The following is a 24312-nucleotide window of genomic DNA, read 5'->3' on the forward strand; positions in this document are numbered from 1 at the left end:
CACCTTCACAGGCCTCATCTACATCCTGCTCAAGCACATGGTGGACCGGCACAACCTCTACTTCGTCTATCTCTCCGCCAAGATGGAGAAGGTGCCGAGGCTTCACCTGTTACTCAATGGGAATAGGACAGGGGCCTCAGGATGCCCCACAGAACACCCAGTCTGCCCTTTTTCCAGCCTGCACCCCACAGCCCTGTGGCCTCTACCATATAGGCCTGGCCCTAGGTCTCTCCTGCCACTTTTGACCCTGCTACTCCTAGCCAGAAAGTGGAGGCTATGAACGTTCCCCCTTCCACTTGGGCTCCCCAAGGAAGTCAGAATCCTAGCACAGAGGAAAGGGGAGCTCTGTGGAGTAGTCTGGAGCACAGCATGGCATTTGTCACCAGTGGTTCTCAGAAGCAATATAATTTGTCATGTAAATCTGTGGCTTCACAGGAGAATAGGGAGAGGGCGGTTGTGACTGAGCCCCCAGGGTTTATTGTTGTGGGTTCAGGGCTCGGGTTTGGGACAGTGGCCTCAAGAGTAAGTAGGAGAGGCTGTTGGCCTGGGAGGCCCCACTCCATCCCGCACGTCACTGATGCTCCACCAGTGTCACAAACTTGCGGATGTCTTGGGCCAGCAGCTCGGGCTCCTCCAGGGCAGCAAAGTGGCCCCCACGGGCCATGTAGGAGTAGGAGAAGAGCTTGGGGTACTTGGTTCTCACCATCCTCTCAGGGACGTGCAGTAACTCACAGGGAAAGGCAGCAAAGCCAGTGGGCACGAATACCTTCATCCTGGAAGGACAAGGGGCCCACAGAGGAGTCTGAGGATCACATGCAGCCACACAGAAAGGAGCAGACTGGGGCTGCCATGGCCATCTACCCAGCATTAGTTCTACCTCCTTTTCCTGGTAGAAGTCTGGGTCAGGCTGCCTTCCCCTCAGGGTCTCCCTGGGGACCTGGGAAATCCTAGCTGCCCCAGCCCTACCCAATTTATATGGCTGGCTGCCCCACATGCTGGCCAGGCTCACGTCTCGTGCTTCTGGGTCATTAGGCCATGGCCCAGGTTCTCCTTGTAGTAGCGCTGGGAGGAGGTGATGGTTCCTGTTGTCCAGTAGAGCATGATGTTGGTTAGCAGGTCATCCAGGGAAAACTTCCTGAGAAGCACAATGGGAACCCAGGCTGAAGCAGGAGCAGGGCATAGCAGGCAGAGCGCTGTACAGCCCCAGCCCTGAAGTGCTGAGCTCCCATAGCTAGGCTAGCCAGATGCTGCAGATGCCTCTCCAGAAGCAGTCTACAGCCTGTTCATCCTCCTGCAGCCTATTCCAGTCAGCCCTTCACAACACATACTGGGCTCCCAGGTTCTCAGGAGGAGAGGCCCAGGCTTCAGGGGGCACTGCCCCTGGATACCCTGTACTACTCCTATTCCTCATCACTCCCACTGTGAGGCTTGGAGCAGGTCACCAGACCTTCAATGCCTCCACAGCCCCATACACATGAGGTCATGCTAGCCATGGGGTCAGGGTTTGTAGAAAAGTCCAGGACACTGGTGGCCACCCTACCAAGAGCAACAGGGGAGAGGATGAAAAGGAGGTTGAGGGTGGGCAAGGTGCCTCACCTCTCCAGGCCTCCATCCTCCAGGTCTCGGAATTCTGCACTGGTCCAGGTAGAAAACTTCTCCAGGATGTATGCAGCCAGTCCCACAGGAGAGTCATTCAGAGCACAGCCTATGTGGGAAGAGGCACAGCAAGACATACCTGCCTACCCTAACTCTGAGGTTCTCATACTCCACTTCCCCCACCCTTCACCTCTGCACCCCCAAAGGCGAACCAGGGTCATCCCTCCCAGATCTAGTGGTGTCTCACACACCACAGGTATAGTTTCCTTCAGACTGAAAGATCCACAGCTCTGGGATTGGTGTGAGGTCTCAGTTAGAAATATATAGGAATGGGGCTTCTACGTTATCTGTTAGTGGTGGTGGGAATTAAACCCAGGGCCTCATGCGTGTAAGGTAAATGCTTTACCACTGAGTCACAACTCAGCCCAGCCCACAATGCTGGTTTTAAAAGAGTCTTTTTGTTTGTTTTTTTCAGGGGTGGGGTATTTGTATTTTCAGGAAGGAAGGAGAACTTACAGGTGATTTTCCCTTCTGCTTTATGCTTTTTGAATTAAAAAAAATTTTACAGTGAGCATATAACTGGAGAAAAAACTATTTTATAAGTTGCTGTTGTGCTCATGAGCTGCCTCCGTGTGTGAATGTGTTGCCGTGAACACTGGGAGAGGTTTCGGTGTAGGCAGAATAACTTCAGGAACTGGCCAGTCGGGCCCAGCAGTGAGCCCGCAGGCACCTCTGGGGCCACGTGATCCTCTGGGTCCCCGTCTTCCCTTGTCTTGGCAGCTCTGTCAGTTGTAACACTGGGAGTGATACAAATGATTCTTGTCTGTAGTGAAGCAACTGAGCTTTACACAGTGGACATTTATTGTTCTGTGGATGTGGATGGGTTCTGCCTCCACTAACAAATTAAATTGTTTACTTACTTGCCTCTGAGTACTTGTTGTTTTGTAACATTTTACTAGTTCATGAGTTAATGAGTTCGATAAGACTTTAGACATGTTCATTTTATATGTGCATGAGAATCATGATTTTTTTAGCATTTTTAAAAATTGGGCTCCACCATAGCCAGGTGTGGTGGCGCACGCCTGTAATCCAAGCACTCAGGTGGCTGAGGCAGGAGGATCACTGTGAGTTCGAGACCAGCCTGGGCTACATAGTGAGTTCCAGGTCAGTCTCAACTACATAGTGAGACCCTGTCTCAAAAAAACAAAAATTAAAGAAAAATTTTTTAGAATTGGCACTTCTGGTGGCAGAAGTGGTTGATGGGCCCCCTCACTGTTGTGGGGAAGTCCTCCAGTCCCTAGGCACACTCTCTCTTGGCCTCATCTCCACAGACTGCCTAGACTCAGGTTTCTCCAGCCCCTGACTCTTCCTTCCCTCCCTCTACTTCTTAGTATTCAACGTGACACAGGCTGAGAATTGAGGCAGGGGGTCAGCCACCAAAGCCACTGTGAATCCTGCATCAGGTAAACAGCCGGATTAGCCTGGAACTGGGTGGCCATAGGCAAACTCGCTTCTCTAGGGGAATTCCATGAAGGGTCGAAAGAGCTCTGAGTCCCTTTCAGGGGTTTTCACCTGTGAGCAGTGTCCTGGAGACCATGAAGTCTCCCACCCTTGCGTACTCACCCACAGTGTCTGGCTTGGTAGCCTGGATGTGCATGTAGCCACTTTCCCTCATGATGCTGTAGAAAACCTTCTCCTTGAAGGGGAAGAGCAGCTCCATATCTCTCTCGGTGTAGCCAAGAAGCCCCCCGATACGCCGCCCCAGGAGAAGACCCAGAATGTGAGCACTTCTTATAATAAATGCCATATTCAAGTGCAGGCCTTTCACGTGGCTGAGGGCAGAAAGCAGTTCTGGTGAGGCTGGGCTCACATCAAGGGGGGGGGGTCAGACAGAGGCAAGAGCAGAGCCCAGTGGGGATGGCCTCCCTGATCTCCCTACCTGGGCAGCCCCTGGCACATGGACCCAGGTAAGCTGCTGACAGGCAGGGCTGGTGCAAGCAGCTGTGCCCAGTACCACATCCTCTTGGCCATACATCCCTGATAGATCTCACCTGGGCACCAGCTGGGCCATGTTAGTGCAGATCAGGGATCCCCAGTCTCCTCCCTGAATATAGAACTCCTGGAAGCCCAGCCGCAGCATCAGCTTATAAAAGATCCTGGCAGTGGCCACCGTATTCAGGCCTGGTTGTGAAGAAGAAAACAGAGTCACGGGGAAGTCAGTCCCAGAGCTTGGGGTAGCCCATGAATTCCTTAGACCCAATGCCTCCAGTGGCTATGAGGCCAGCTTCCCAAAGGCAGAAGACACCCAGCATGATACTGTGAGGCCAGCACCTGCCTCAAGTCAGGCAGTGGGCAGACAGCACTGCTCTGCTGGGCTCAGGCAACATTGCTGGCCTGGAAAGGCCTTGGGCCGGATCCCAAGTGACCTGGTCCTTTGGCACAAGATGTCTTTCAGACTCCTCCTGCCTCATCCTCCCTGAGCCAGGTGGGAAGCCCAGGCCATGCTGGGCAGGACAGGGTGTTCTGAGCCTCTGCCAGCCCCCTTACCTTTCTTGCTGGATGCCTCTGAGAAGCTGTAGCCAGGGATGGAGGGGCAGATGACTTCAAACACATGTTCATCACTTAGGCCATGGCTCTTTGGGTCCGTCAGGAGCGGGATGATCTTATAAAACTCGTAGAAGGAGCCGGGCCAGCCATGCACCATCAGCAAGGGCTTTGGGGTACAGCCTGAGGGCAGCTGTGGGGGCTTTACGTGGACAAAGTGGATGTCCAGCCCTGGGGACAGAGTGCAGTCAGGGAGCACAGGTGCTGGGTGCCACTGGACTCAGGGCCCATACGACTGGCCATGATCACCTCAGCTCACACTGTGCTCCACACCATGCCACGTCACCCTCAGACATCCAGACACCCCCACTCCACCCAACCCCACCAGGTGCGCAGCCAGTCTGTGCCCATGTGGCTGGCTCCCAAGACCAGATAGACCCTGGCTCACAGTACAGCTGTGTACTTTATTTACTTTTCCTCTGGTGTTTTTGAAGACAGTGTTTCACTATGTGACCTTGGACTTGCAGGGATCTTCCTGGCTTCAGTCTCCAGAGTGCTCCCATGGTATGTGGCATCGTCTCCCTACCCACACCAGCAAAGCTGTGTAATTTAAGTGGGGTGGGAGGAGAGAGAAGCCTGGAGATCCAGCAATACAGGGTTAATCAGTTAGATTATAGTTTAACAATAACTATACTGTAATATAAAGTAGCAGTGTAGATGTGTATTTAACACAGAAAATAATTTATTGTTACATGGTAAAAGCAAAGTACCAAGTCAGATCCATTATATGATCCACTTTTGTCATAGTTATATGTATGCATATTTTTGTGTGGGTATTCCTCAACTTACATGATAAACCCATTTTAAGTTGAAAATTTCCTAGGTCTAAAATGCTTTTAAGGGCTGGGTTTGTGGTAAAGCCTGGGTTTGATACCCAGCACCACAAAAATAAACAAAACAAAATAAAATGCATGGAATACCTCTCACCTACCAAACTCACAGGTTAGCAACCCCAGTGCAGAGTATCTGGTGTTTACCCTCATGATCAAGGAGCTGACAGGGGAAAGGTAGTCTTTTTTGTCAAAGGGGATATTTAAGTAATTCCACTTTATACAAATCCCTATTTTTGTAAAATGTACATGTGCTTGTTTCACCATTCCTTAAAAAGACAAAGGACCACAAGCCAGTCCACCTGCCATAAATCTTTGTGTGTAACAGAGATTTCTGAGTCACAGGATCTGTTCTGCCGAGCAACTGCTATACTTTAAGAACTCACCCATCAGGTTAAGACTGTAAGGCTATGTTCCCACCTACAGGCATGGTCTAGTGTGTCAGAAAATAAAAACTCAACAGACTACGTGCATGTGTGTGTGTGTGTGTGTGTGTGTGTGTGTGTGTGTGTGTGTGTGTGTGCTGGCTGGCTTTGTTTAGCGTAGCCATGCACCCTTCTGTACAAGTAAAGTTTGCCTTGCTGAGAAACTTTTCAAAAGTCTAGTTTCTTTTGTCCTATTTGAGACAGCAGAAATTTATGTCCAACATTAGCTCTAAAGACTGAGGGCATTTTCTTTACATTCTGGCAAGGTTGCACCTCCCAGCTACACCTCCTGGGACCTGTAGCAGCACCCCCATGCAGAAGGCTCCCCACGGAACTCCCCGGTATGGGTTCAGAAAGCATACCTTCAATCTTCGTCTTAAAATGAGGGTACTTATTGAGGATCTCCACCTGCTTCCTCCAATCAAATTCGTTCCGCCAATAGGACAGGATCTTCTTCAGGTACTTGGAGTTGAAGCCATAGTGGAATCGGCTGTCCTCCAATGATGGGGTTGAGCGGAACCTATCAATCCTCTGGTGTAAGTCCTGCAGTGGGACCAGGTCCAAGGAGAGATGGCAGGAAGGGCATGGGAGAAAGTGAGTTCTGTGACAGAGTGAAGCCTGCACATGCTGTGCCATGAGTGGCAAAGCAAAGCTTCCACAAAACCAGCCACTCCCGAGGTACATGTGCTTTGCCTTGAACTTGTGATCCTCCTGCTTTAAACTCCTCAGTTCTTGGGATCATAGATGTGCACCAACACACCTGGCCCTATCACAGCACACTTCACTTTCACTTTCCACTGTTTCATCTTTCTTTTCTTTCTTTTTTTCCTTTTGGTGCTGGGAATGAGACCAAAGTGCTTCAAAGCCCTCAATCATCCTGGAAATCAGACTTCATAGAGTCTAGACTCAGGAAAGGAGTAATCCCCAGTGCTCACTCATTGCCCATAATAACTGAGAGCAGGGCTTGTTTGCCTTGGGCTTACTGCAGCTCCTGCTTTTAAATCCCTTCCTCAGAACTCTTGTGGCCTTTTACCAGCACATCTTACATCTCCCACTCATCTTCCGAGCACAACTTTGTTCACCACCCTGTCTTGCCTACTGGACAGCAAGCTATTGGAGGAGAGGTCCCTGTCTTCTTCCAGCACACAGCAGGTGTTCAAGGAGTAGAGGATAAGAAATGGACAGAGCTGTGCCAGTTCCACCCACCATGTTCCAGGCTCACCTTTCAGGAGGATCTCAGGTGCTCAGATTCTTCCATCTCCCTTTCTGACTGCAGCAGCCAGGAGCTAGATCTGAGTTCAAATCCCTCTATGTGTCAGCTTGATCCCCAGGACAAACTGCTTCACCTCTCTGAGATTCCCTTCTACCACTGAGAAGGGGACAGGATTGCTGCAGCCTGGGCTCATCCAAGTGTGCTGGCACACAGCAAGTGCCAAGCAGCCCTGCCCTGCCTCTCACTGATGTCCATGGCCTGGCACCACTGCTTGGCTCAGGAAGCCTCTGCCTGGCACCACCCTAGGGGCCCAGAGGAAGTTGCAAAATGCTCTCTGAGACCTCCAGTACCTGCACTGGGCACCTCACAGACTCACCAGCTGGACACATTGGCCCTCAAGAGGGGAAAGGAGCAGAATGGGTGAAGGATACAGAGAACTCCCAAGGACTACTCCCCAAGCTCTCTCTCTCACTGACTCTAGCCTTGCCAGGGAGGTGCCTTACCCTGATCTCCTCCTCTGAGGTCTCCACCTTGAAAGGGCGGATACTCTCATCCTCCCTGACTGTGGGCTTTGCTCCTGGGCCCCACCAACCATCTTCAAGTGGCAGAGTCTCCTCCTTGTCCCTGGAGACAAACCAGTAGATGAGGAAGCCCAGCACGGAGGCGAGGAGAATTTCCAGCCACATGACTCCTGTGGGTTGAAGGAAAAGCCATCAGCAAGAGAGTTTACCCAGCCAGGAATTGATGCCCCAGTGCATGGGGACACCAGCTCCTCAGCAGCACCTGTCCCACCCAGCAAATTTGTCTAAAGAAACTGTAAAAGTTGAGAGACAGAGAGAGAGAGAGAGAGAAAGGAAAAGAAAACATAAGCTGCCAGAATATAAATGGAGTCCCTTGTGCCAACCCTGTCCAAAAAAAAAAAACCTGGGAGGTTATAAAAGCAGGATTCTTCCACATGATTACCTCACAGCTATCACAAAGACTGCCAGAACCAGAGCTGTCAGAGCCACTACGAGCTCTGCAAGGATTCCTGCTCAGCAACTCCATTCGATCTCAGACTGGCACCAGACTGGTCATGAATCACCCTGGGCAAGGATTACCATTTGAAAATAACTAATATAATCCTCTTTGCTTTTGTCTTTAAAAACCTTCCTTGCTCATATGTCCAGAGTTTGCTATGGCACAACAAAACAAGAAACAAAATCACCCATGATCCTAGTAAGCCATGAAAACTGCTACCACACTGGGCACGGATGGAGATAGCACTGGGCTGAACTTGTACCTTCTGTTCCACAGGCTCCTGGGGGGCTCCTTTTCACACCTGTGGACCAGAATCAGCTTATCCCAGAGGGGAAGGGGAAGGACAGGGTAAGAGACTATCACCTGTGGAAGGAGTTGACAAAACACATACACCCAGGGTAAGGGGTGTCTCACATGCTGGGACATGAAACGCAGCTGTTAGGAAGCCTAATTCTAGCTGCGCATTTTAGCTGTGCACATTTAACAGCTTCATTGAACTATAATTCAGGGGCTGGGGATTTAGCTCAGTGGCCCTGTGCCTGCCTTGCAAGCGGAAGGTCCTGAGTTCGATCCCCAGTACTGGAAAAAAAAGAAATATAATTCATATACAATTCACCCAGTACACAGTATTATGTGCAACCACAACCAAAGACAATTGGAAGACAAGTTCACCATCTCCAAGACAAACCATCTCCTGTTGCTGCCTCTCTTCTGCTGCCCTGTGCCATTCTGGACCCCAAGCAACCACTAATCAACCTGTTGCAACCAAACTGCCTAGTGCATTTCCTGGAAACTCAGCTGTGCTTAAATCCCCATTGCTCTGGTTTTGTGTCTTTTTTCTCAGGGAAGAAAGAATGTGATCTCTGAGGACCAACACCCAGCATTCTGGTTTGGCTCCCCTCTTCCATCCTCCCAGGGAAGTCCCCCAGAACATACAAGTTCAGAGACTGTGCATCTTGAAGAAGAGAAGTTTCCCCAAGGCAGCAGTCAGGACCTCACTAGAGAGGAGATCACAGAGTCAGTCAGAAGGGCCCAGCACCAACCTGAACATGGTGGGTACCCAAAGCCTGAGGAGGTCCCTGCTAGGAAACCACTGTCACCCCACATTCAAGCAGGATAAGTGCTCAGGATCCTGCCGGGATGTGCAGAGCCCTGGGCTTGATGCTGACACAGCTGCCCTTTAAAATAAGAAATTGGCACCAGGGATTTAGCTCAGTGGTTTCGCCTCCTGCCTCGTAAGCACAAGGTCCTGTGTTCGATCCCAGATACCCAAAACAAAACAAAACAAAAAATAAAATAAGAACTGGGAAGCTGGGGATTTAGCTCAGTGGTGCTGCCACCTGCCTTGCAAGCACAAGGTCCTGAGCTCCATCCCTAGTACCAAGAAAAAAAAAAAAAAGAACTGGGCACTGGAGGCTGTCCCTGGAAGTGAGGATCCACAAAGGACCGTAATGGAGACACCCAGGGTCTAGACAGGATATCAGCATGCACTAAACCTTTCAGTACAGTACAGAATATTATGGAAAACTACTGTTCCTGGCTGTCTTAGTTACTTTGCTCATTGCTGAGACAGAATATCCAACACCCAAAGTTAAAGGAGTTAAAGTTATTTAGCTCACAGTTTGTAGAGGTTTCAGTTCATGGTCAGCTGGTTCCAAAGCAAGGTGGCATGGTAGACAGGCATCCCAGAGGAGAAACAGTTCATTGCAGGCAGAAGGTAGCAAAGCAAGCAAAGGACAAGACAAGCATCTTTCTGTCCCTTATATTGTATCCAAGTTACCGAGATTACAGTGATGCCAAGCCAATCAATGGACTGATTTAATAATCACCCACCCTTAATCCCAGCATTGTACCACAATTCAGTCACACACTCTAGATCTAGCCACCCCTGAAAAAGACCCACCTATGACTGACTGCATGAGGCTTTAAGAGGAGACATCTAGACCCAAGCTATAACACTGGCAGAGGCCCTTCAACACCTCCTCTCCCTCATAAGATATACAAGCAAGTCCTCACGGGCTCAGACTCAGCCCCTCTCCAGCTGCTCCCTGCCCAGAGTCCTCATTATCCTCATTTGGAGTACCATGACAGCTTTCACGATAGGCAACCCAAAGCCCACTCTCAAAGCCACAAAGATTTCTCAGAACCCATCACAGCCTACTTCCTGGAAACCATTCCCTGAAAACCCCACCTTGAATATCCCAACTACTCCCTTGTGGGCAGCGGCACTCTGAAGTTCACACATGGCACAACAGGCCTCGGTGGGGAAGGCAGGGACTATGTCCAGCCTGATTACTGTCCCAAGTACCAGAACCCAACTTCATGCACAGCTCTCCACCAATACCTGTGCCAAGTGCATACGCATTAGAAACCAGTAAGACCGATTTTCACAATGCTATTTAGGTAGACAAAAGCATAGAAGGCCAGCGTTCCACCTGAAAGTCCAATCTGTCCTTCTCACTTGGTTTCAGCAGCAAGAGGCCACAGGTCCACGGATCACAGCCCCACTTTCCCTTTCTGGGCAAAATGACTTTACTGCCCTGACCTTGGCTTTCTTCCTTTTGATCACCTCAGCAAGAAGCTCAGGTGTGGAGTTCGTGGGACAGGCAGTGGCTGCAGTCCTGGCCCACCCTCCACTACCATTTTATAATAGTCCAGCCTGATGACTCAGCTGATCTGATGTGTGCAAAGTGGTTATTTCTCTGGACTTCAAACAGCAAACTGAACCTGACCCCAGAGACATCATGCTGATTGATCCACACCAGGTCCTGTCTGGACAAAGGACGTCTAGGGAAAAGGGCATTTGGCTGGACCAGCCAGCCCTGCCTAGGGCAGTACAGTTGTGTGGGCCAATTATCCACAGACAACTATAGGTTTTCAGAAACAAATAATTCAAGCCAGGTGTGGTGGTACAAGCCTGTAATCTCAGCACTCAGGAGGCTGAGACAGGAGGTTTGCCATGAGTTTGAGGCCAGCCTAGCCTATATAGTCAGTTCAAGGCCAGCCTGAACTACATAGCAAGATCCTATCTCAAAAAACAAACCAATGCTGGTGCCTGCCTCCAAGCACAAGGGCCCGAGTTAGATCCCCGGTACCAAAAAACAAACAAAAGAAAACAACAACAGAAATAAGTAATTTGTAAGTTTTAAGTTGTATACCATTCTGGGTAGCCTGATGAACCTTCCTATTGTCCTGCTCCATATCCACACCATCTGGGACGTAGCCCGTCCTCAGTCCTGTTCCCTCGCAGTGCAAATGCTTCCTGCCACTTCCTCAGGCCCCACAGCCACTGTCAAGGTATCAAAGGCTTGTGCTGAAATGGCCCCGAGGTAGGATAGAAGAAATAAAAAAAGTAAAAAAGACAAAAGGAAATCAAGATTTTAAAGTTCTACACTTAAGAAAAACGACAGCTTGAGACAAGCCTTTCTGATTTCAGGAAACTCACTGAAAAAGAAAAATCCCTACAAGGAGAAAAAATGAGAACCAAGACCTGTCATGTAAAGATACAAGATCCCAATGATGAATGTAACTGTACTGTATACCTAAAATGTACCAATAAACTCAATGAGAGAGAAAAAAGAAAAATCCCTAAAGCCCTTTTTACAATATTATAGAGTAAATTAGGGCTGCTCCTTTCACCTGTAAATGGACCTTTCCTCCAGCCCAAGAAGCAGCTGTGCTGGTGACAATATATTTCATTTCAAAGCCATATCGATGGCTTGCGAATGTGGTCTGACAGGATACACATCCTAGGTCATCCTAGTTGAAGATATCCCTTTAAAATGTGCCCTACTCTAGCTTGTAAGGTGTTCTCATTTCTTTGCCAGACCACTTGACCACCAGGAAAGGATGCTGGGCAGGGGGCTGGGCCTTGGGCATCCAGCCAATCACAGCGGTGAGCAAGGATACCGAACAAAGGGGACTCTAGTCTATATCCACACAGCTGGGCCTACATGACGTTCAGCTGAGCTGGATCCCGGTGTGCTGTAGGGCAGGAGGGGTGATGTTAATCAGACCCTGGGTGTGCTGTGGTGTCAGAGGGAGGAGACTGGATTCAGCTCCGATGCAGGGCAGGAGAGATGAGGTTAGATCCTGAATGTGCTGCAGGGTAGGAGAGGCAAGGTTAGACCCGCACCCAGCACAAGACAGTTGAGATTGCAGGGAGGTCTGAGTCTGCCCACACACAGCTGAGACCCAACTTGTTCTCCTGGCCATGGCCTTAGACCCATGGCCCCACGGCTCCACCAGGAATAGGAGGTGAAGCTACAGCTCCTAAGTGCCTCGGATGAATTTTACCACCTCTGCGTCCAGGAGGGCACCAGAAAGCCCCCAACCCCCTCAAGGTCTACACAACAGTCTAAACACAGCCCAGACATCAGGCACCACTCTGTGGGCTGAAGCCTCCCCGGCCAAAACAGACCACCACAACCTGAGACCCCCAAAACTGCTCTTCCTCCCAAGCTTGGCCAGAGTTAGGCAGGGCTCCCTCCTGGCACATCCACAGTGCACAGATGACAAAACCACAGATGAGTCACTTGTCCAGGGTCAGAGGGTGGGTAGGAGACAGGTTCAAATACAGGTCCACGGGGGCCCTGCACACTCTGTGCCCTGCCAGGCCACCTCCATTCTTCAAGGTTTGTGATTCAGGAAACTGGTCTTCCAAGGCTAGACATCATGTCTTTTTTGGCCCCACCTCCCCAGGGGGTCTCTACATAAAAGGGGCCTGACCCCAGACGGGCCCCGAGGGTGGGCAGAGGCTCCTGCAGAGCAGAGAGTTTTACTGGGGTCACATAGGCTCACTAGCCAGGGGTGTCCAGGGTCTCCCCACTGCTCCCCTGGCCACTGTACCCTCAAGGACTGCTTGCTCCTGGCATGTGGCAAGAGGGTTGGAGCAGGGGACATATGAGAGCTCAGAGACTCGTGGGGCCATAGGGCTGGGCCTCTCAAGTCACCTCCACTTCTTCCTGGGTGCTTCTGCCTCTGTCCTCACTCCCAGCACAGTGCAGTGCACACAGATGCGCTAGATATCCACACAGCCACACCCAGAGATGCAAGGCTAGCACTTCCAGCTGATCTCTGGGTTCAGTCCTGCACCAGAGGACTCAAGCCACACATCTGCCTTTACGGAGGACTGACACATAGAGGACACCATCACAGACTTTTATTGGTGGAAGGAAGAGGCCGTCTGGGGAGCTGATGGTATCTGTCTGGTTTCCCACTGGAAAGTGCACTCCAGACACCTACTGTCTCCACCATTTAATGGGGCTAATGGAATAGCCATTTTGACTTTCCCTTGAGTCATTCAGTGATACCAGTTTGGGTGAAGATATCTGAAAATTTCAGAAATAAAACAGCTTATAAGTTTTAAATTCTGAGTATCTGAGCATGAAGCAAAGTATTCTGCTCCACCTATTAGTCACTTGGTTATCAGACCAATATTTGTGTATTCCAGGGCTCCTGCTCAAGTAGCCCTTGTTTCACTTAACAATGCACAGAGTCTGCATGGCAACTGGACATGTCAAAGGGAGACATAAACTGCTTTCTTTAAGTGAAAAGGTCACATTTCTTTACTTAATAAGGAAGAAAAAAGCATATGCCAAAGTTGCTGAGCTCTAAAGTCAGAACAAATCTTTGATCCATGAATTTATGAAGAAGGAAAAAGAAATCCATGCCAGTTTTGTTGTCACACCTCAAACTACAGCTTCAGCATCCCCTGGGGGTCTTGAAAAGAACAGCCTGTAGGGGAAAAGGGAAAGCATAAGATGAGACTGGGCAGGCAGGTGCACAGACCCCACACCAGGGAGCTCCAACCTGGACTGAGGTGCTGTGGGCACAGCCTCCCTCAGCCAGAATGGTGCCCCTTGGCAGTGCCAAAGCCCTGCATACTCACTGCTCAGCCAGTGCGACCTCCTGTCCAGAAGCTAGTACAGATGAAGGGGGTTTGCTGGGAGGTTGCTCTCTCCCCATCCCCGAAGTCAGGGTAGCACATTTTAGAGTTTGCAATAAGGGGCTACCCACCTGCTTCCCTCTTTGAGTGGTTCAAATCCCAGATTCACCACTTACCATGAGGGGTGCTAGGTCTGTCCCTTCATCTGTAAAACTGAGAAAATACAGCTGACCTCATAGCTTGGAGCAGGTGTTCTGCCACTATGGTGGTTCTTTGCTCTCCCAAACCTCTCATACAGTGCAGAGCTCCAAGTCAGAGGAGGCCCCCGAGGAGCCCTTTCCCTATTTGACTGTCTTGCCTGCACACCAGGGTCCCCTTGCCACCTGTGTGCCGTGGGACACTGATCTGGGAGAACCTGCTGTCTGATGCCTTGTCCAAGGGTGGGACATGAAAAGATGAAGGGACCCACAGGGCTGTGAACGTCTGCTGGGGCCTCCCTTCCTCCTGTCTCTCCTCCGTGTTAGAGGAGCACACGCATTGTTAAGCCTGCACCCTCCTCTGCTTCTCTGTGGCCTACAGATGACCAGTTCTACTCCATCTCACACCAGAAACATGGAGCCAGACAGCCACAGACAAGAACCTCTAAAACCTGAACCAAAGGGCACCTTTCCTCTTTTACACTGATCTGCCTCAGGTAAGCTGTCAGAACAATGGACAGATGACTAAAATACTAGTGAAGACCCAGAAATAAAACAAAACACAGTGAGGGTGCCTGCTTCATTATACTAGCATCTGCCACCAGAGCACAATGGATCCACCCCGCAAAAATATTTCATTTATTTTCCTGCTGTCCCAATCAGACAAAAATTATGATTGAAAGGGCAAACAGAATGCAGAAAGTAGCATCTGGAGGTGTTGTCATTTAAGTAAGCTTTGTACCTTGGATTTTGTTGTTGATTTTTCTCGCTGTACTGAGAATTGAAACTAGGAGTTGAATCCAGGGCCTTTACACTGAGCCACATCCTCAGCCCTTTTTTATTTTTTATTTTGAAAAAGGGTCTAAGTTGCCTAGGATAGACTTGAACTTGGATCTTCCTGCCTCACACTGCCAGAGTGCTGGGATTACATAGGTATCACCACACTCAGTTTGGAAAAATACCTTTTTCTGGCCAAAACTATACTATCTACTCAAACACCAAATAGTTATGCTTTTTTGGAGGGGGTACTGGGTATCGAACTCAGGTCCTTGCACTTTCAAGGCAGGTGGCAGAACTACTGAGCTACACTTTTTTTTAATATGAAAAGCACTAAGGGCAGAAAAGTCTCCCTTATGATTACATTTCAACAGGAGTTGGATGCCTTCACAACACCAGAACTAGGATATTCAAGCCATCTGTTGCCTAACATTATTCTTCTGCCTGAGAAACCCTGGACAAAGGTTTATCACAATCCTCTGACCTGATAGTAAGCATGCGACAAGGAACTGACACTGTAGGCTGCTCTGCCCAGGTCTGTGTCCGAGCAGGATCTGGTCACCACCCTGCAGAGCCAGTTGCATGCCTGTCTCAGGCCTCAGCGCCCACCTCCAGTCCATCTGAAATGCACCATGGTCCATACCCCTAGGTTTGCCTCCTCAGGCCCCCTCCAGCCTCCAGGAGCTTTCTTGAGGCCCTTCTTCCTCCCACAAAGCAACCCTAAGAGCTCCACCTGAATCCATCCCACTTCATTCCCCAAGGGTCTGGGGTCCCTGATTGGTGCACAGGCCCCATCCTGCCCCCCCCCACTGCATTCTGAAGCCAAGAGTCTGCTGGGAACACAGGACTGACTCCATCATTCTACTACCCATAAGATCCCCAGTGCACTAGGACAATGCAACCCTGGCTAAGGAGACCTCCAAGGTCATAATCTGCTAGCCACCCTGGCTCTTGCTCCAGGCCACCACTCTCCCTCCTGCAGGCTCAGACTTTGCTCCCACTTCCTCTTGCAGACTAGATCCAGCTTCCCTCCCTCCTGATCCAGCTCCCTGCACTCGGTTACTGTCTGTGTCACAGAGATGGCCCAATAGGACCAATTCTGCTCCATTCCCTGTTGGACCCCCAAGCCTGGCATTTATTGGACACTCAGTAAACACTTAACTAAATTAATGAATGAGAATTTATTTGGATGACAATGGGGAGAATTAACAGAACTTCTACACAAAAAGTTGGCTGAGTTCTCCTTGAAGAGTGACTAGCTTGTTCAGTGGAGCATGTAAGCCGCAGGCACAGACCTCAAGGGTGGCTGGGGTATATTCAGGTCTTCCCAGGCAAAGCCTGGGGAGCCAGGATTCTGGCCACACTGCTAATATCAGAGTTTGGAGCTATACAGGTGAGGCTCAGGCTCAAAGCAGATCCCCCAGTGATCTAGGAGGGACTCCCCACCCTCCAACCCAGGCCTGTGGTCAGAAAATGCTTCTGAAAGTTCAGGAAAGCACCAACTAACGGTGACTCAGCTCTTTCCTGAACTTGGCCAGGTGTGTTCCAGAGCTGAGTGCCTGCACGTCTGGAACAAAGGCCGGGAGCAGGCTCAGCCCTAACTCGGGGTGACACTGGCTCTGCCTCTGGTGGACCCTGTAGCATTTTTTGAGGTGACAAAAGCTTGGCAGCACCAGAACCCTGGGCTCCTTCTGGGGGACATCTGCCCCTCTGAGGTGAAACTATGGGGCAGAAGGAGTGCAGGAAAACTGCAGTGCTGTGCTGACTCAGTAGTCAGTGTCTGTTGAGCACCCCAGGCCACTCTGAGCCCTCCCAACCTCGTCCTTCCTCCCCAGGGTAAGGTGGGGAATGGTTTCTGTCAAGAGGAAGCAGATGGCTTCGAGCTGCACCTTCCTGCTGCCCACTCTTGTGTGCAGTGTCCAGCAAGGCCCCTGGGGCCTCTCACGGCTCTGCCCGTCACTGACTCACTCAGGCAGGTGGCAGGCTGGGCCAGGAGGGACAGCCAGCCCTCCCCAGCCACTGTCCCTGGCAGCATGGGGCTGTGACAGGCCCCATAGTAGGCCCAAGGCCTTGCTTATCTCTGTGCGCAACTTGAAGCACAGCCAGAAAAGAAAAAAAAGATCATTTTCAGACAAAAGAAAGAGGTGTGAGAGGGTACAATCAGGGCAGAGACCCTTGGACAGAACAGCTGAGTAACAGGTACCCACCCTCTGAAGTCTCCCCAGCTGTGCCTGTACCCCTGTCAGAAAGGCACACACTGTGTCAGGCCCTCCCCTTGCCAGCTGTAACCTCAGGACAGGCACTGCTCCTCCAGGCTCAGGCCCCAACACCAAGGGCCCTGGCCCCTAGAGAAGGGAAGCTGCTTCCACTGTGTGTAAAGGCCACACGACTCATTTATACAATCTCTGTCTACTCAGATGAAGTCACTATAGTCCAGAAAAGTAAAGTTGTACTTATTTTAGGCTAATTAAAATTGTGACCCAGGAAGACAAAGACACAAGTAGTTCTGGAAATGGGCTCTGAGGTTTTACAGCGTGCGGGTGTCCCCAGCCATCACCTTCTGGCCAGGTGTAAGACCTGACAGCACAAGTCAGCTCTTCCGTGAGAAAGGGGCTGGATGCCCTCTCAGCATGGGAAGCAGCATGCAAATGTGGGCAGTTTTGTGCCCAGGCGAGAGGATTGGCAGCAGATGTGTCTGAGGTCTCCCCACTCCATTTTAAGGGCTGTGAGCCAGAGCTACTCCACTTTTATTTATTTTTTGTGGTGCCTGTAGGAGGAACCCAGGACCTCCCACACGCTAGGCGAAAGCTTTTATAGCAAGAGACATTCAAGACTATTTTTCTTCTCCTTGATACTCTGTGCAGGTTTTAAGTACTATTACACAAGAAGGGCAGGAGACTCGTGTGCTAACGCTCTGGAGTTTCATCTCATATCCGGTTGCATCTCACTCTGCCAATTAAAATAAGGCTGCTGAATTTTCCACTGGTTTTAAATCATGGGGGCCGGGCATGGTGGCGTACACCTGTAATCCCAGCACTCGAGAGGCTGAGACAGGAGGATCACTGTGAGTTTGAGACCAGCCTGAGCTACGTAGTGAGTTCCAGGTCAGTCTCAACTACATAGTGAGACCCTGTCTCAAAAAAACAAAAACAAAAACAAAAACAAAAGGGTGTTCTTAAATCATGGGGGCGTGGGGATGAAGCAGTCCACCACCTGTAAGGTGGAAGCTCCGTCTCCTTCTGTGGGATTTCAACCCTTGGCACTGTCTGTGGGAACTGAGTCATTCCAGTTCAGGCTTGGCATTTCATGCCCCCCGGACTTTCAGAAGGTCCATGTGAGGCCTGAGTGAGGGCCCCATGTGCCTCTGCTTGGACTAAGGTCTGCACTGGGGATGCTCTGGGCTGTTCTGTCTAGCTGAGTTAGTTGCTGTGGTGATGTCCAGGTCATAAAAGGGGAATAAAAAAAAAATCCCCAGAACTAAAAGCACTGATGGACAAACATCTTGAGGGCAAGGTTGATATGAAGGGGCTCCTCGTCCCTCCACAGGGCCAAGAAGTCTGACACAAGGTCTCTCTCCCACCTGGAGTGTTTGCTGGGTCTGCTCCTGGCTTCCTTGTAGAGTCACTGATGCAACAAGTGCCCCCACGCTGGGAAAAGGGAATGTGCACCAGCCCAGAAAGAAGTATAAGAGGCCCCCAAGGAGCACATCCACCCCCTGAGAAGACTGGGCACTGGAACTAAAGCACTGATCATGCCTTCCAGTAGGTCCAAGGCTCCCCAGTCCTCTCAGAACCAGAACCAGGAAGTCATTCATTTCTGTGACCAAGCTGCTCATTTCAGAGTCCATCCCGGGCCTGGCCACCTCGGGACTCCTGAGGAGCAGTGTGGCTCTCAACAAACCTCTGCTCCCACCACCTTGCCTCACAAGTGCAAGGTCCGGAGTTTGACCTCACTACACCCCGCTGCAAAAAGATGAAGCTCCAAGAGGCTAAATCATCTTCAAGCATCCAGCACTTTCTCAGTCTGTACCTCACCTCCCAAAATGTTGAAGGAGCAAAACTCCTGCTCCTGATGTCACAAGACTCCAGCCCAGTCTGTGGGCAACCAAGGAATCTCCTAGAAAATGTGCTTATCCCTTAGAAAGAGGACACCTTGCTGTGCAGTCAGGGACAGAGACCAGCATGCGCTCAGGGAAACACGGGGCAGCCACTGGTGCCAGCACTGCTCCTGGGGAGGTAGGAAGGGCCAGATTCCACTCCCAGAAAGCAAACGCCCTGTGGCAGGGTTGCACAATCCTGACCAGGAGAGGACAGCCCCACTTTCCCTGGGGTGCCAACCAGCACCCCTCAGCCAGGGGCCCAGGCAAGCAATGCCACACCATCTCACAGAGCTGGGGTTGTGATGATGCCGAGGTTCACCTCGAGTGCCTTGCTAAGCAGCTATTTCCTGAAGGTCCTTTCTTCCCACAACTGGGGCGGGGGTACACATGCAACTACAGGACACCACAAAAACCACAATGAGCAGGGGGTCCTCTCATACTAGTTTATCCAGCAAGCAGCTGCAAGCCTGGACATTAGGCATGGTGCAGGCCTGTAATTCCAGCACTTTAGAAGCTGAGGCAGGACAGCAGTAACTTGAAGGCCAGCCTGGGCAACATAGGGAGTTCAAGGCCAACCGGAACTATTAGCAAGACACTTTCAAAAACCAACAAACCGGGGCCGGGGGATTTAGCTGTTCTGCCACTTGCCTGGCAAGCACAAGATCCCGAGTCTGATCCCCAGTACCAGAAAAAAAAAAAAAAATCAACAAACTTGGTCATTAAAGTCATACCCCCAGACACACTTCTGCCTTGGGGCCTTGGCAACTGGTATCCAATGGAGCCTCTCTTTTAACCTAAGGCTCCTGTTCTTTCCTCAATTCTGGGTTTCTCTCCATGGCACACTTCACTTTCTAATACTATTCATATTTTACAGATCTGGTTATTGGCCTCTCCAAAAGCCCCTGCTAATGGATAAAGCAGGCTGCCCCAGTTCAGGGAGATCAATCACCCCTTGGGTTAGGGCTCGGGTTCGCGGTCAGGATCAGGGTCAGGAAAGTCCAAAAGGAAACATGTCGTGCTCGCGCAGAGCATACAGCCGCTGCGGGCTGAGGGTCCGCCGGGCGCTCTCCCCACCCCCACCCCCAAGCAAAGCCGGAGAGGTGCCGAGCGGCGGAGTGGGGCCGCGAGGGGGTCCTTCCCGATGAGCCCGGTCCGCGTGGGCTGGGGACTCGGACTGGGCTCCAACTCCATCCGCCCACACCCGCGGCCCAGCGCTCACGGTCTCGGCCCGGGGGTTCCGGCGGCTGCACGGCTTGAGGTCGTGGCTCCCACCGCTCCTCAACTGCTCAAGGTCGTGGTCAGGTTGATCCCGGTCCCGCCCAGCCCCAGGTGGAGGACCGCACCCTACGGGCCCGGCTGCCCTTCTCGCCCCGCCTGGAGCTCAGGACTTGCACACTAGAACTGGGAGCGGCCGCGTGGACTGCTCTTGACCCCCCCTCCCAGGCGATTCCTGGCCTTGCATCTCATGAACACATTGGTCCTTGACGGAATTTTTTTTTTTTTTTTTTTTTTTTTTTAGGAAGGAACTCGGGCCCTTGACCTTGCAAAGCAAGCAGCGGAACCACCGAGCCAAACCCCGGCCCCGTGACGGAAATTTTTAAAGCAAAATATTGGCAGGTCAAACATGTTGTTTATCTCAGTTTCCTATTAGAAACTCAGAGGAGGGGAAGGAGGGAGCTCCACAGCTACAGAGGAATTAGGACAAAAGGCCACAATAAAGGCCAACATATTTTTGGAAGTCAGGAGGCAGAATGACTGACTTAGAACAGACAAAACTAAAAACATTGCTCAGACAGAAGCTAGCAAATTCTTGCCTTAGACTTGCAGGAATCAGCAAACTCACTCTTGGGCTAAACCTGACCCGCAGCAGCCTACTTGTGTTACAAGCCTTCCTGGAACACTGCCATGTTTACACACTGCCTGTGGCTGCTTTCACATCTCAGTAGGATTGAGAAGTTGTTGGTAAGGCTCAGAATATTTATTCTCTGGTTCTTTACAGAAAAAGTTTGCCAACACCTACATTAGAATTCTGCAGAGCTCTAGGAGCTCAGTCTCAGGAAGCTCTGAGGCGGTTTCAGGGTATTAGTGGGACTCCTCCACCCGCTGAGGGTCCATGCATATTCTTGGTAGGTGTGCCAGTCACAGCCTTGCCTCCTCTGATTCTTTTTCAGGCTGGTGGTTGCAGTAAGAGACCCTGCAGGATGGAGCAGTGCTGCTCCACTCTCTCTCTCTTTTTTTCTTTTTAATTGAGTTTATTGGTACATTTTAGGGATACAGTACAGTTACATTCATTCTTAGGATCTTGTACCTCTACATGACAGGTCTTGGTTCTCATTGCTCCACTCTCTTAACCCTGAAAGAAGACCGGGTGTCCTCTGAAACACAGCCCACCGTCTGCAGGTATCCATCTGCACCCTTTGGAAGCAGGAATCAACAGGAACCTGAAGGAACTGCTTCACAGGAGTGACAGAGTCCTCCCATCTGCCCTGGGAGCCTCAGGGCTTCAGCTGCTATTACTCATGTGTGTTTAGATCATGAGTGTCCCCCAGAGGCCAAGTGGGTCTTTTAGAAAGTGACTGGAACTCGGGTTCAGAGCTGATCCCTGCTGGAAGGTAGACCTAGTGGAAAAGAGTGGGTCATGGGTGTGACCTGGAAGGGTGTCTCCCAGGCTGCAGGCTTCTCTTGGCTTCCTAACTTCCAGCATGTGAACAAACAGCTTTCCTCTGCCACGCCCCTCTGCCTTGCTATTTCTGCCTCAGAGTCAGCCAACCATGAACTGTAACCATGAGCCAAAACAAACCTCTCCATTAAGTTGTGATTGTTGTGTACTGTGACTAAGACAATGAGTTAGTAACAGACTAGCTTGTTAGCTTGCAAGTAAAATAAACTTGCTGAGTTCTTCACAGTGATATTGAAAACGAGGATTGTAAAACAATCAAAACAAAACAAAACAAGCAACCTGATTCACAAACAGGCAAAAAACCTGAATAAACATTTTCCAGATAAAATATATAGCTGTCCAATGAGCACATGAAATAATGCTCAACTGTACAGCATTCGGGAGGCTGAGGCAAGAGGATCATTGCCAGGTTGAGGCCAGCCTGTGCTGCACAGCAAAAAAAAAAAGCAGCTCCACATCACTAGTCATTAGGGAAAAGCAAAATAAAACCACCAGGAAACTTCATTAGGATGCCGCCATCAAAATAACAGAAAATGATGTCTAGTGCTGGCAGGACATAAAGGGTCACTTGGCACAGACGGGGAACCCACAAGACCAAACGATGCACACCGTCCCACTCTGTTCACACGACACCACAGCTCCCAAGTAAGACCCCTGGCAGAAGAGGGGCAGGCTTCTGAAGGAAAGGCACAGCCTCAGAGAAAAAAGCCACAGAGGATGACACCCTGGGAGCACCGCCCCCCAGCCAAACACCGGTGTCCTGTCTGAGCAGGGCAGCCCCTCCGTCAGAGCTTCCAGTGATGGTTCACACTTCTTCCTTGGATGCTTGGGTAGGATCGCTAGCCGAGGTCAAGGTGGAGACAAAGTTCACAGGCATAAGAACACGAGACTATAAAAACAACAACATCCAGAGAATTACAAAGCACTTCTGAAATAAATTTTAACAGAAAGGTCAGAACAAAGGTGATGAAGAATTCCCCTAGAAAAACAGTACCCAAATCAAAGACAAACGGAGGAAATTTTTAAAAAGGAAGAGATAGACAATTAATCCAGAGTCATGACTAGTAAGAGTTCAATAAGAAAGCATGCAGATGGGAAATTAAATAATCCAAGAATATTCCCAGACCAAAGGACAGAAGCCTCTAGAGTGAAATGACACACTCAAAGGTTAAAAAAAAAAAAGGACTGGGGGGCGTATTTAGCCCAATGACACCACTTCTGCCTTGCAGACACAAGATCCTGAGTTTGATCTCCAGTACCACCAAAAAAAAAAAAGGACTAGGAGTGGCTCAGGGGTAGTCACCTACATGACCTACCTGCCATGAGAGAGACCTGGGATCAGTTCCCAACAATGCCAAAGGAAAAAAAAAAAAGTTAAAAAATCCATACCAATGCAAGTTACTGTGAAAATTCAGACCACTGAAGAAAACTAGAAGATCCTAAAAGCATGGGGCGGGAGGGGGGTGGGTTCAACACAAAAACCCAATCATCAAAAAGGCTCAGACTTCTCAGCAGCAACCTGCAAACAGTGGCCCAACAAAGAATTCCATCACAGAGCAGGAGGGCAAAGTCCAGGCTTTTCATAAAAACACTTTTACTTCTCATCTACTGTATCTTGGAAATTATGCACTCCCTCAAAACAAGGTCATTCAACATAATGGGGTCGGCCTGGCATGTGGGAAACTGGGGATCTAACCCAGAGGAGCAGCAAAGGGGGTAAGTGTGGCTACTGAGTGAGATCTGAGGACGTCTGTGCCAACTGAAGAGGGAGAAGGATCGCTGAGAGAAGGGTGTCAGGAAACCCAACCAACTCAAGAACAGAGCCAAAGCTCAGAGAGAATGACAGACACTGGGCTTATCTGTGGCATATTCACGGGGAAAGAGAGCACATATAAAAATAAGCAAAGAAAACAAGATTCAAGGCAAAAACTATTCAAGAAATGTAATGACAGCATGCTGCTAGGTTCTATAGTGCACATTATATGATTGTGTGGCCATCACTGATGTACATACTATGGTAATTACCATACTGGGAGGACAGAGTGAGAGCAGTAGGTGTGAGTGTAAGAGGCCTTTATCCGGTGTACGGGAAAATCAACAGATAATGTGTAAAATTGACAGGCCATGAAATAATGTTTATAACTCAAGAAATAAATACCAAAGACTAGTGATAGAACCCAGGGCCTTTGTACTGAACTACATTATTTTGTATTTATTTTTTATTTTAATTTTTTTTTTTTTGAGAAAGGTCTCACTAAGTCAGGCTAGGCTCACTCAAACTTTGTGATCCTCCTGCCTCCACCTCCCCAGTGCTGGGTTTATGGGCATGTGCCACCACACCTGGCTGGATTATTTTTTATTCTGAACCTTGATTGTTTGTTTTTTTTAAATGATGTGCATGGATAAATGTAAATTTTAATTTCATAATACTATTTTCCATGGCCATCAGACACCCTCCTATTTGTTGGATTTTTCTTCCAGATTCTAAGCACATCATGCATTCTTCTGAATTCTTCCAGGCTTTGGGTCAGTGATCATGACCTGCTCTGCCTTCAACTTTGTTTCACTCTAACTCAGCACTGTGACTCTGCCCTGTGCTCTTTCCTCCCTGGAAACTTTCTGTACTTGCCAATAAATTCGGTACCAGATTGCAATTTAAAGATCACTGAGATCTAGGGATGTAGCTCAGTGGCAAAGCATGTAACTCACAAGCTCATGGCCTTGGATTTGATCCCCAAGAAGCAAAAAGTAAAGATCCTGATCACACCAGACTGTATGCATCTTAAATTCTCAAAAGGGCATATCAAGGGCTGGGGATTTAGCTCAGTGGTTCTGCTGCCTGCCTCGCTAGCACAAGGACCTGAGTTCCATCCTTGGTACCGGAAAGAAAAAAAAGAAGAAAAAAGAAAAAGAAATTTTTCGCCGGGAGTGGTGGTGCATGCCTATAATCCCAGCACTTGGGAGGCTAAGGCAGGAGGATCGCT

At 49.9% G+C, this 24312-nt stretch overlaps 1 protein-coding gene across 5 annotated transcripts; it reads right to left on the minus strand.

Annotated features, from left to right (window-relative positions):
- Positions 1 to 428: 428 nt before the first annotated feature.
- Positions 429 to 20097, minus strand: Ephx1 (epoxide hydrolase 1). Of its 5 annotated transcripts, XM_010642430.2 has the most exons (10): positions 19868 to 20097; positions 13378 to 13424; positions 7172 to 7359; positions 5818 to 5998; positions 4144 to 4371; positions 3648 to 3777; positions 3220 to 3428; positions 1597 to 1705; positions 1010 to 1135; positions 429 to 773 (listed from the first exon to the last, which is right to left on the minus strand). In XM_010642430.2, the coding sequence occupies exons 3-10, from the start codon at positions 7352 to 7354 to the stop codon at positions 572 to 574; spliced, it is 1368 nt and encodes a 455-aa protein (XP_010640732.1). In that variant the 5' UTR covers positions 7355 to 7359; positions 13378 to 13424; positions 19868 to 20097; the 3' UTR covers positions 429 to 571. The 5 variants fall into 5 exon arrangements, with proteins under 5 accessions (XP_010640732.1, XP_010640727.1, XP_010640730.1 ...); XM_010642425.2 differs by lacking the exon at positions 13378 to 13424; XM_010642428.3 differs by lacking the exons at positions 13378 to 13424; positions 19868 to 20097 and adding an exon at positions 10234 to 10331.
- Positions 20098 to 24312: the final 4215 nt, after the last annotated feature.

Source organism: Fukomys damarensis, unplaced genomic scaffold, assembly GCF_012274545.1.
Source record: "Fukomys damarensis isolate Sample0158 unplaced genomic scaffold, DMR_v1.0_HiC HiC_scaffold_11, whole genome shotgun sequence".
NCBI classification, from domain to species: domain Eukaryota; kingdom Metazoa; phylum Chordata; class Mammalia; order Rodentia; family Bathyergidae; genus Fukomys; species Fukomys damarensis.